At 31.3% G+C, this 13,124-nt stretch overlaps 1 protein-coding gene across 1 annotated transcript; it reads left to right on the top strand.

Moving 5' to 3' along the window:
- The first annotated feature begins 851 nt into the window (after nucleotides 1-851).
- Nucleotides 852-1,556, top strand: LOC137400560 (uncharacterized). The gene has a single exon (XM_068086887.1). The coding sequence runs from the start codon at nucleotides 852-854 to the stop codon at nucleotides 1,554-1,556; it is 705 nt and encodes a 234-aa protein (XP_067942988.1).
- The last annotated feature ends 11,568 nt before the right edge of the window (nucleotides 1,557-13,124 follow it).

Genomic DNA, 13,124 nt, shown 5'->3' with positions numbered 1-13,124 from the left:
CAAAAAGTTAAGCTATAATCAATTAAAAGATGCCGGCTCGCTGCCTAGTAAAGAGGAAGTTATGTTAAGAGAGTCATTCAACATATCAAGTATATTCTTCTACTTACTTACGATTATTGGAGGCAGGTGATAGCTTAAGTTAAAGACGGGCATTCAGCATGTATATTTTTGCTGTCATCACTCTAGTACTAGTTTCTGCAACACCTCTACAAGGTTAGTTTATAAGAATCAAACCTATCACCCTTGTTCTTATGATGACTTCATGTGTTTGTTCGTGAGACTCCTTAGTAGTTATCATAACATAATCTTGTCAACAAGCTAGAACATTCTGACAAGTAGGGCTATTCACATAAAGAGAAGATGTAGGCTGTAGCCTAAGCTTGTTGCTGTCATATCCTATTTTAAGATTATCAAAACTAGCTGCACCTCTTAAAACGCTCAACATTCAAAAACTGATACTCTTTCTTTTTTGATTTTCATTGCGTGCATGTCTTTTTGTATAGCAGTATACTGCAACGTACTTTGAATTGTTTTCATGCAATTTAACCAGAATGGTAAATAATTAAGTCAACAAATTGCAACACGCTACATTTGAGAAAAACATACATAAATATGTCCAAGTCTGTCAATGAAACTGTAAATAAATAAGTTTTCTGAGATTTTTCACTGTTTCAGGCATTGAAAAAGTTTGAAACTACCAGTCATCATAAGTTAATAAAAAAAAATTTGTGTGTATATATAGCTAATAATAATAATAATAATAATAATGATAATAATAACAATAATAATAATAATTATTATTTTTATTATCGTTATTCTTGGGAGACAGTCTTTCTCCTTTGATGTTAGTGATGTCAATGATACCCGTCACAACTGTACTGCGCAAAGTTAAACCAGCGTACCATCTCAAAAACAAATGTGCAGTTAACCATCTACTGTATATGGACGACCTGAAACTGTATGGGAAGTACAAAAATAAGATTGAGACACTGATACACACAGTGAAAATCTTCAGTGATGACATTGGTATGGTGTTTGGATTAGATAAGCGCGCTACCATCACCATGATAAGAGGGAAATTAACTGGCAGAGGAAATATCATGCTACCAAATGAGACAGAAATCCATGAACTAGAAGATAATGAAAGCTACAAATATTTAGGAGTTATGGAGGCAGATGACATAAAACAATCTGAAATGAAAGCTAAAATCAAGAAGGAATACATTCACAGGCTTATGAAAGTGCCGAAATCAAAGCTGACTGCTGGAAATCTCATTACCGCTATCAATATATGGGCTGTGTCCTTGTACAGATACGGAGCAGGAATTATTCAGTGGACAAAGACTGAGTTACAGCAACTGGACAGAAGGACGCGGAAACTGATGACAATGCATAAAGGTCTTCATCCAAGATCTGATGTAGATAGAGTATATGTTGAAAGAGACCAAGGAGGAAGGGGATTAATGAGTGTTGAGGAAACTGTGAATTTTGAAAGTCACAGTCCGAAAAAAGTGCACAGAAGGCAGCCCAGTCGAATTTATAAGAACAGCATGTAAGATCATAAATACCAACAGTGAAGATGGACGACAAGAGTATAGAAATCATCAGAAAACTGAAACAAAAGCAAAACTGGCATGATAAACCAATGAACGGACAACATCTAAGACAGACAGAGGATCAAGCTGCAAAGGAAACATGGCAATGGATGAAGAAGGGATGTCTCAAACGAGAGACTGAAAGCCTGATCATTGCTGCCCAGGATCAAGCATGAAGAACCAACTATAGGAAGGCCAAGATAGAAAAATCAACAAACGATCCGAAATGCCGATTGTGCAAGCAGAAATATGAAACAGTGTTCCACATAGTCAGCGAATGCAGTAAGATCGGACAGACAGAATATAAAGGGCGGCATGACAAAGTGGTAAGTGCAGTGCACTGGAGCATATGTAAGAAACATGAGTTGCCCCACACAGCAAAATGGTACGACCACCGTGCAGAAGCTGTATTGGAAAACGAGAAAGTCAACCTGCTATGGGACTTCAAGGTGCAAACAGACAAGATTATTGAAGCTAGAAGACCAGACCTTATACTAATAAATAAAGAAACCAAACTGTGCCCGGTCATAGACATAGCAATACATTGAGACACCTTGGGTAGTACAGAAGGAAGATGAGAAGATTGGTAAATACAAGAGCTTGGGTTCGAGATAAACAGACTGTGGAAGGTGAAGACCGAAGTGATACCAATAGTATTTGGTGCACTCGGAACAATATCAATGAAGCATGTAGCATACTTGGCGGAGGTGGGAGTGAAAATGTCTTTTGAGACTATACAGAAGACGGCCATCTTAGGAACAGCTCACATTTTGAGGAAGGTCCTCTCTTAGTGGAGTTGAGGAAGATGTTGGATCCTTTTGCCTTTTGTTAAGACCCGGACTCGACATGGACTACAACCAGTCACCTACCACCACACGACTGTGAAGAAAAACTTCTATAACAATAATAATAATAAGAGATATGAAGTGCAACATGCGAAAATGATGGGACATTTTGTGATGTTCCATCATTTACGCATGTTGCACTTCATAGCTCCGGAACTACTATTTTGAAAGCAGTAAATTTTTTACTATCTGAAAGCCAATAAAGTACTGCATCAATTAATTCAAATTTTTTTATAATGGGAGCAAATGTGCATGTGTAGTTGGCATCAAATAACTCCAAATATCAAATTATTATTTTTAGACATGCCCATATAGTATATGTATATAGATATATACATGTACATATAGCCAAAGAATGTTATTCTTGCCGAACGAAATACAATGAAGCAAGCGTTATGTGATATCAACACAAACAACCGTATTGAAACACTCATCATCAGCTTCGGTCTTGTTTTTAGGCTATTTATTGCTTGGATAAGAAAGAACATTTTTGAGAGTTAAGACAAAATCACTAACATCTATGATACCATGTAGCTGAAATACTGTGATAGAAGCGATATACTTGTAAAAGTATTCTTTACATTAAACCTTGTCTTTACTCGGTTGGAGATGAACTAAACAAAGTTTTTAGCAAATTTTATATGAAAGTTATAGTATTTTTTATTATTTGTTCTGGTTTTTTTACATTTGAGGTGGTCTGATTGTCCAGATGCTTCCAGATCAACTTTGCTAACACTTGAATAATATTAAAACAATCATATCAAATGAAAGCAAGACTATCCGGGATCTTTAATGGCAAAGAGACTTATACAATAGAGGTGCATAACTTTTCAACATGAATGAAATAGCTGACATCAGTTATTGCAATGGTAACAACTAGGTATGTGATTTTACAAATCTCTTTTCCGAGCATTTTAGTCAGGATTAACTTTTATCGAGTTTAATCTGAAAACAGCTTGACAATTAGATTGCCTCAAAAATCAAAAACATTGGCAGATGATAAACAGTACCAATATTTTTTTATAAAATCTGGAAAGATTTAGTGTATATTCCTTTTTAAGTATTTCTAACATCCAACTTACTAGAATAACTTATGATAATTGTAAATTATTTACTATTATTGGAACTTTTATATTATTATTATTATTGTTATTCATACTTATGATGTTTGAGATCATTTTAGGTCAAGTGAAACACATAAAAATGTATTAGTGAGAAATGATGAGAAGGACAGATAGAGAAAAACAAATTTGAGAATTGCCTTAAAGGTTTATGCTTAATAGGACTTTATCACTATTAACTTGTCTTGGTTGCCACCTGATGTGATTGGTCTGGGGCTAGAAAACATGTATTTACTAGTGGACTTTTAAAGCAGACCAAGTCAAGATATGCAGTTATAGAAAACATTCTTACTGGCTCTGAGTTTGACAAATTTTTTGTTGTGGTCTAAAAGAGGTGATAATGCTTGTTATCTGAACACAGATAAAGGGAGTCTGCATGTCAGGGTTCTTTGTGCATCTACAGTATATCTCTGAACAAGGACGATATAGTTAAATATAATAGTTTTCAAACTGGAACCTGCCTAAATCACTCATCCTTTGTTTCTGCGGTAATAGAACAAGTGAAACAGTTATCCCAAAGCATAAACAGAAGACCAAAGGACCCGAGTTGTTTACAAAGGAAATTCTGTAAAATTGAAAGTAAATTAGTTTTTACACAAAAAGTGCTGTCCAGACCTAAAAAACACTGTCTGACCATTTATGAACTACATGTAAATGTGTATATAGATACATTCAAGATATTCAAAATTTCTAAACAATTGTCAATCGACTACTGTTTGCTTTTATCAACTAACTCTATTTCACATGAAGGCGTGAGATGTGCATTATATGACTATTAACAAATAAGCTAATTGTAATGTTACATAAAAAACTGTCAATCATCTAAAAATAAATAAAGTCAATATGTGGAAAACTGTGATATGTTTGGTATCTAAAGATTTGGATATACTGTTGCACTAAAGCATTCTGTCAAAACAGACATTAATTATAGTTTTCTTTCCCAATTACTAACTTCCTAGAATAGCATACAGAATTTTAATGCAAAATGACTTTTCATGGTGTAAAGTTACAGATATAAACTAGTCTGCCTGACATACACTATAATCTGCAAGCTTTCTCATTAGCAGATTTATCTTCAATAAAATACTTACTTTTGTGTTTCCATCTCAATGTTAGTAGAGAAAGCTGTATAACTGCTTTACAACTCATCACAGTATTGGAAAAGCTGAATCGGTTAGCCTAAAATCTCGCTAAATTAGTTACAAATCCAAGCCATCAAATGCTGATATAGCTGAAACATAAATATTGATAAAGTTGCTTTTTAACTAGCTTGACCTTTACAACGTTGTACAGTTTTTAGTATCAAATACAATCAGTTGTAACAATTTAATATGTAGTTACAGTATTTAATAACTTTGCAAGTCACTCTGTTTGCTTATCTAGCCAGTTTAAAATTTTCTCTTTTTACCCATAGAACCATTTTTACTATTAACGATAAAATATTGAACATACTTTAACAATTTAATTGCTCTGATTGATGCTGATTGCCCCAAACAGTTTTGTTACTTCAGGTAATCACTACTACATTCTTTCCGATTCTCAGCAATATTTGTTGCTAGATAACTTCATCCCATACAGTAGGTCACAGTGAAATACTCTCTTATGTAAATCTTGTCTTTAAAAAAGCTAAATGGTAACCCATTACCCAAGAACCTTACTATGACAAGTAAAAAACTGGAGCATGCTCCTTTTTAAAAGCTCAAAATGATGATAGCTTCTATATATACCACAATTAACATTCTGCCCATTTTAGTAATTCTAGATTGTTCACGAAAGATTATAAATTCTGGTTACAGCTAACACCTTGTCTATATTAATAGCAAAAGTGTTAGGAATTACTTAAACATTTAAACTGTTGCCAATACGTTATTACATATAGAGTGACATTACACAATTGCCTTTTATCTGCGTTTATCTTGTACTAGTGCTATTGAGAGCCTCAATAGCTAATCTTTAAGGGCTAATTATTTTTGTACGTGTTTGTATTGGTGTGTGCCCGTGTTTGTGTGCATGTGTGTGCGTGCGTGCGTGTGTGTGTGTGCATGCATGCATGTGTGTATGTGCATGCATGTGTGAGTGTGTTTGTGTGTGTGTGCATGTGTGTATGTGTGTGTGTGCTTGTGTGCATATGTGTGTGCGTGTGTGTGTGTGTTTGTGTGTGCGCGCGTGCGTGTATGTGAATTCATTTGGGTGGATGTATGCGCATGAGTGAGTGAGTGCATTAGGGTGTGCAAACAGAATGATGAATGCCTATGAGTATCTACATAGGTTTGTGTGGTTTGTATGAGCACAGGCATGCCAATGTGTAAATTTTTATAAAAAAGTATCTACACTTACAAATAATTTAGCATATCTGAAAATCAGCAATGTTTAGAAAGATATCCAGAAGCAAAGTATTCCGTGAATTGTTAGTATTACTAAGCAATTAGAAATGTCTGACCACATTCGCAATAACTGGGACAGTTAAAGTTGTGTACATGCATATCATGCATACCAAATCATTCTGTGTGAAAATATACATTTAATGTACATTATTTTATATTGGTATGTTCAATCTGTGCGGGCAAAATAACAAGACTATGTTACATTGATTTGGATACATAAAAGCTTAGACATAATTTAGGATGTTTATCATTGGATATTAGCTATATTAATGTCTAAAAGTAGTTTATATTGTTTTTAGTAAATTATATAACCTTACTGTTTAGTTTTGTATAGTAACTCTTTGGTCCAACATTTGATTGAACTTGATAATAAAAACCAGTTGTGAATGCATGACCAGACTTGCGGTTTTCAGGCAAAATATTTAGAGTATACCAATTGGTTGCAGGATTCTTAGCTGGTAAACTATAGTTTATGGCACATAGTTTAACTTTATCTAAACTCACTCATCTATCACATTAAGTTTAAGTTGAGCATTCCTCACCAAACCGCCTATACCAAAAAACCTGTTTTTCACTTCCATAGTGAAGTCCTTCTGCAAAAGTTCTTGACGTAATTGTTTTTATCTGTAGTAGGAGGGCAAAATTTTTATCTAGCGCTTTTTATTAGTCTCATATATTACAGCTGCAATTAATCTAGCTCTGAACAGACCAACACTGCAAAGTAGCAACTTCAAAAGTTACACATCAGACTTAGCTGTCAATGGAGAATCAGGAGATTTTACTCACACATTATCTTCAGATGAAGACAAGTGGTGGATGGTGAATTTGCAGGCTAAATACTCGGTTAATAGAATAAAACTCTACAACAGAAATGAGGCTCTACTCTGTAAGTAGTTACAAAGATCAAACATCTTGATCAATAAGCATCTTATTTCAATTTTATGCATGTATGACCACCTGTAACCACTTAACGTTCAATTTTATATGACCACCTATAAACACTTACTATTAAATTTTATATGATCACCTGTAACCACTTACTATTCAAATTTATATGACCACCTATAACCACTTACTATTCAGTTTTATATGACCACCTATAACCACTTACTATTCAATGTTATATGATCACCTATAACCACTTACTATTCATGTTTATATGATCACATGTAACCACTTACTATTCAATTTTATATGACCACCTGTAACCACTTACGATTCAATTTTATATGATCACCTATAACCACTTACTATAGAAATTTATATGATCACCTATAACCACTTACTATTCAATTTTATATGATCACCTATAACCACTTACTATTCAATTTTATATGATCACCTATACCAAATTACTATTGAATTTTATATGATCACCTATAACCACTAAATATTCAATTTTATATAATCACCTATAACCCCTTACTATTCAATTTTATATGATCACCTATAACCACTTACTATTGAATTTTATATGATCACCAATAACCACTTACTATTTAATTGTGTATGATCACCTACCACCAGTTACTATTAAATTTTATATGATCACTTATAACCACTTACTATTTAATTTTATATGATCACCTATAACCACTTACTATTCAATTTTGAAAAAAGGATCCAATTAATAATAGTTCTCTGTGATGCACATCTAAACACCTGTTTAATCACTTATGATATTTCGTTTATTTTTGCAGCAATCTTGAATATATGTTTTCCATTTAAAAAATTCTTAATCGAACTCTGCAATCTTTTACAGCCTGTACTGATGGTTAACCAAACATACCACAATTGCATAGCATTAAGTTACATTAAGTTTTTTAATTTCAATTTCTATTCTGTCCACATAATTCTATCATCACATGGAAATTTTTAAATCACACAATAACTTGGTATCTATCAGAATCTACATGTACGTGTATGTTTTAAAAAACTATTCATAAGTATAAACACAGCCATTGGCACTTGTCTGACCTTTTGCATTTGTTTTACACCAATTATGCATCCATGCATTGTTGTGTATAAATATCTCATTTAAACACCAACTTACAGAAATTTTTTTCAGATTTTTAAAAAAATATTTTTTTATCCTCTGCTATTGTTTTGATTTTTGAGATGATCTAATTGCTGGCATGTTTCAAGGTTAAAATTAATAAAACTAGATAGCAATTAAAACGCATAGCAAAAAGATGGACAGAATAAATATGCCTAACTCTTCAACTTGAACACAATAGCTTATATAAACTATTGCAACAATAATAACTATTGAACTCATTCAGCACACATTTTTCTTTGAAGTCTTTCAATCACGATTAGATTTAATTGATATAAATCTAGAAATATCCTTGCAATTAGATCACTCCAAACATAAAAACAATTGCAAGTGATAGATAAATACCAATACATTATGATACAATATACAAAAACAATGTGTAATTTTATCTGTTAATAAACCGGAGTCAATGAGGCAGTCAGTTAGAATATTAATTAATGTTAATTGCCAAATAATCTTTCAGCTGCCTACCTACTCCAAAATTTTCACACAAGGAGATGATTCAACTAATATTTATTTTGTTCATTGTTTTAAGGGATCATTTAAAAAAAGCCTAAAAATCAAATAGCAATTACATGTACAAAATCATTGTCACCTGATTAAAACTTGCTGTAGTTTTTGAAACAAGCAGAAATAATCTACATGTATGTATAGTTTCATTTTAAAGTTCAGTTTTCTATCGTAAATTAGGTTTTTTCTCTTTAAAATTTTGTAATCAGGATTGATAATAAAGTATGTAACTATTAGCTATCTTACAATCTTCATGAATTTTCCAATATAAACTGCTCTGTAGATTATCTCAATTGACTAAGGTTTTCAGTAAAGCAACTTAACACCAAGTTGGGCACTAAGTCTCATTTATATCAACATTTATTCACTAAAAGTAAAATGAATTAGATAACCTTTTTTTGAAAACTTGAAATGAACGATTTAGTGCGCCTATACTCTTAGACTATCAGCTAATACACTGTGCTGTTAAAAATTCTAGTTTTAGGATAAACAGTTTCCTAGTTTACATAAAAAATTTCACTTGGAATGTATCTTCAGATTAAATGTTTAGTTTAGACTTTAATACCAGTTTGTGAATGATATCATCATATCAATGTTTGTCTGTAATTCGAGAAGGCAATAATAAATATAAAAGTATGCTTTTGTTTTATTTAACTACAGCATAAGACATTGTATTTTGGATGCATTGCTTTGCGTTCGTGCTTGGTTTCACATTTGCGTAACCGAACATACAGGTTTGATTCCTATCAGAAGTAATACTTTTTCTTTCTTATTTTAGCCGGCTTTAAATATATACTATTTTTATGATAAAAAAGATAAATATTGGCTCAAGTTTAATTAAAAATCAATTTTTCAGCCAACACTTTTACATGACAGAAAATTCATTTAGGTTTTGTAAAAGTGGTTTCTGTTTGTCAGTCTGTCGTGAAACACTGCCAAACTATAAACATGAAGTTTGATACAACTGTTTTAAAATATTCAACTGATATTTATGAGAAACTGTGCTGATCTGCTCACATATTAAACTTTAAGTATTTGTTATAAATTACAAAATGAGGTAATATGTCAAATTCTTTTAAAAAATTTAACTATAAATCAGCATTTTTATGAGCTCATTTCTTCAAACTGAGTTTTTTACTTTAGTTTTCACAAGAGCCTCTTTTAACCTTTGAATTATATATTCAGATTACCGCTCAGCCAAGCAATCTCTCTTAATATCTGCTCATTCCTCACCGGGATATCCATCATTGAGCTCTCATCAGTGGACTCTCATAGACTACAGAGAGGCAGCAATTAATGCAACGTACGTAAAGAGGTTTGAGGCTCCACTTGAACTACAACATCTTGCTGTTTATAGTCAACTAAAAGGAAGTCCTCTTAGTCTGGCTGAAGTGAAAGTTTATGGTATGTCTTTAAACCTAATTTTATATGTTAGCTTTCTTTGAGGTATATATCAGTTTTACTTGATAGGCCAAAATTATCTCTTAAAAAACTAACATCATAATGCTAATCGCATTATTTACTCGTGTGTATGAGATTGCAGATACTTGGATTTTGCGACCATACATAAAAATAATTTTTTTGAGTCTGTCACAGCTATTAAAGTGAATACACATTATTGGCTAAGGGATTGAAGCATAGCACTTTACAAAACAAAAGATTTGCTATGTTAGATGCATTTACTGGTAGCACTCAAAACTTTGGTATAAATACTCAAAAAGTTCAACATTAAAATTTAAATCTACACCAATTTTAAGCAATCGTTGTATTTTATGTTTGGTAAAAAGTTGTCTAGTAAAAAACTAGAGCTAAATTAAAATTAGTAGAATACTAACTTAATAAACATATAAAGTAAATATTGATGCACTTAATAAACTGTTTTAATTTGTTTATTCTCAAGCTGAATCTGTTGAAAGAAAACTATGAAATACTAAACCCAAACAGTTAGCTTCTAAAATAAAACAATATTTTTGATCTACTTTTTGCTGGAAAGGAGTTCCTTTCTATTAGGTGCTGTAATAGCAACTTCCCATAATCATTGATCAAAGAATAGATGTAGTCCCTGGACAGCTTTTGAATAACACATGTTGTTTTCGAACTCCTTATACCTTTTAACTAATTGTTAGCAATCCCCAAAAGTGTGCATTTTCTAGTTTGAAAACATAACAATTAGTTTTTTTTTATATAAATCGGCAAAATACAAAAAAATTCAAATGTCTAAAATAACTGTTTTTATGATAGCCTGGTTTCATAGCTAAATTTGTTGCAATCAATTATCTGTAAACTACTATGAGTAAAAAAATTGTATAATATTTTGACTGAAATTTTGTGAAGGGGTTTTTTGTCAAGCGCACAGTACTGCTCAATTAAACTTACAAAGGCGTCACATTGCATAATCATGTCTTTTGATTTATATAAAAGTATGCATAAAGTAAAAAGTAAAGTAATTTAAGTAAACTCATATAAAGTAATTATCTAATATCGTTGCTGAACAATGTCAAAAAATAGCTCCAGGCTGCACAAAAATGTAATATACAGAATCTTAGACTTTCATTAAATTAAACATATTAAAAGCTTTATTATGTTTCTGTGATTGTGCATTACCACAATATTTTGCAACTGAACAATCTAAAAAAAATTTTTTCAATATTTTATTTAATTCCATAACTTAAATTAGGTGAAATAATTGCAAATAGTTGCACCGTAAAACTCTCTATGCCAATAATTTCAATTTAATGTAAATAGTGCATGCTAATTTGCAGCATCTAACTTACTGTGGTAAAATGATATCAATTAAACAAAAGTAGTATCATCTGTTTCTGTCATCCATCCTAATCATTTTGGCTGAGTATATGACATGCTAGAATGCTAACATAGTTTATTTACTCACTCAACACCAGTATTTTGTAGATCTGCATGTACTATAGATATTTATAACACCTACTTTTATTTAATATTTCATTTTAAATAGATTTTTATTCCAGTATAGTTTTTAATATTTGTCTACTTATGCATGAATGCGTGATAAAAACTTCTTAAAAGTGTGATAGTTTTATTGTAAAACAAAAATGTTATTCTTTACTTAGTGGTAACATAAATGGCTATCAAAAAAAGGTTTTTCTCTACAATCAAACAAGATCACATTTATCATATCAGCTTTATACTTTTATCGGTTTTTAATTTTATCACATAAACTGGACATAATTTCACTATTATTAACTTTCAATAAAATATTATTGAAAAAAAAACCTGCAAGCCACGATAGTGTAGCACTACCTTAACTTTTTTGAGAAAGGTTTGTTAGGTAAGTAACTTTATCAGTTAATAATTTTAATGTGTGTATTATAAATAAAAGGATATCATGTATCTTTTTTGCATTTGACTCTTTTGCAGTTCTAATATTAGCCATAGTCCATCCCAACAACATTTCGGTTTTTTGTAGAATATTTGAGCATTCTAGCAATGGCTGCAATGCTTAAAAGGCCATCTTTTTTCAATGTTTCATTGGGTTTCTATATGAAGGATTCATGTTTTGCTCAGAAACTAGCTGTTTTGCCTATTACTTAGTGAAACGGAAAAGAACATAGCAGTCATGTTATATTTTACAGTTGAAGCTTTGGCTATTTAGAGGTAAATAATTACTCAGTTTAGCTAAACTTTTAATTGTTTAAAATGAAATATCATAGATGAATTGAATGTAAAAAATATTTTATGTTTATCTTGCTGTAAGCTTGTCAGATACCTAAAATTTATCATCTTTACTCTCTTAAAAATATGCCATAGGTGTATATGCACAATTAAATTTTTAGTTCAATGAAATACAACAGTTGGTATACATGCTCAAAATTAATATTTAATATTTGATTAATATAAACTCATAACCAATTTTATAAAAGTAGACTTTAACAAAACCAATTATTTTTCTTATCCAGATGTATTTTAAGTTTGCAAATATGAGTTGAGAAGAAATACATTGTATTGTAAATGAATGACACTTTTACTTGATTATTTCTTCAGGATGTGAATTATGTGATTATACTGCATCTGTTTCAACATATATTTTACTGTGCTAAGAATTTTCGTCAGCATGTTCAAAACTTACAATGATAAACCCACAAAGTTATCAACAGCTGTTTTCTCATAAAATTAATGCTCCTTCATACTATAAAAACAACTTCACAACTTTTCATTTAAAAAATCAGCTGGAAATGTTGGTGAATAGAAATTTACTAGAAGGAAAAAATAATATCTCAAATTCAAATAAAATAGAAGACTTGCTTGTCCATGAAGACTAAATAAAATTTATTGTGAACACTGTTAAAAATCTACACAGAATATTCTATAACAACTTTAGTAGTTCTTAATGACATGGGCACCATCTTAAATAGGAATTTTTTAACATTTAAACCAATTGAGGCAACTCTGCATTTCATTCAAATTACCAAGCTTGTTCGTGCATTTACTCTTGAATTATATTAATGCTAAAGTAGATTATTTAAGCACTGATTATGGATAGTTGAAATAATTAGTGATCAGATTTTGCTGCATGAAAACTACTGCAGTACTTATTAAACTCTAATATTTGTAGATTACAACTATGCTTTGAGTAAACT

This window comes from Watersipora subatra, chromosome 7 (assembly GCF_963576615.1).
Source record: "Watersipora subatra chromosome 7, tzWatSuba1.1, whole genome shotgun sequence".
Taxonomy (NCBI): domain Eukaryota; kingdom Metazoa; phylum Bryozoa; class Gymnolaemata; order Cheilostomatida; family Watersiporidae; genus Watersipora; species Watersipora subatra.
The sequence above is the reverse complement of the archived record's forward strand: the minus strand, read 5'-3'. Positions and strand labels throughout refer to the sequence as shown.

Excerpts from the sequence above, each read along its gene's own strand:
- LOC137400560 (XM_068086887.1), top strand. The coding sequence starts at position 852 with ATGTCAATGATACCCGTCACAACTGTACTGCGCAAAGTTAAACCAGCG.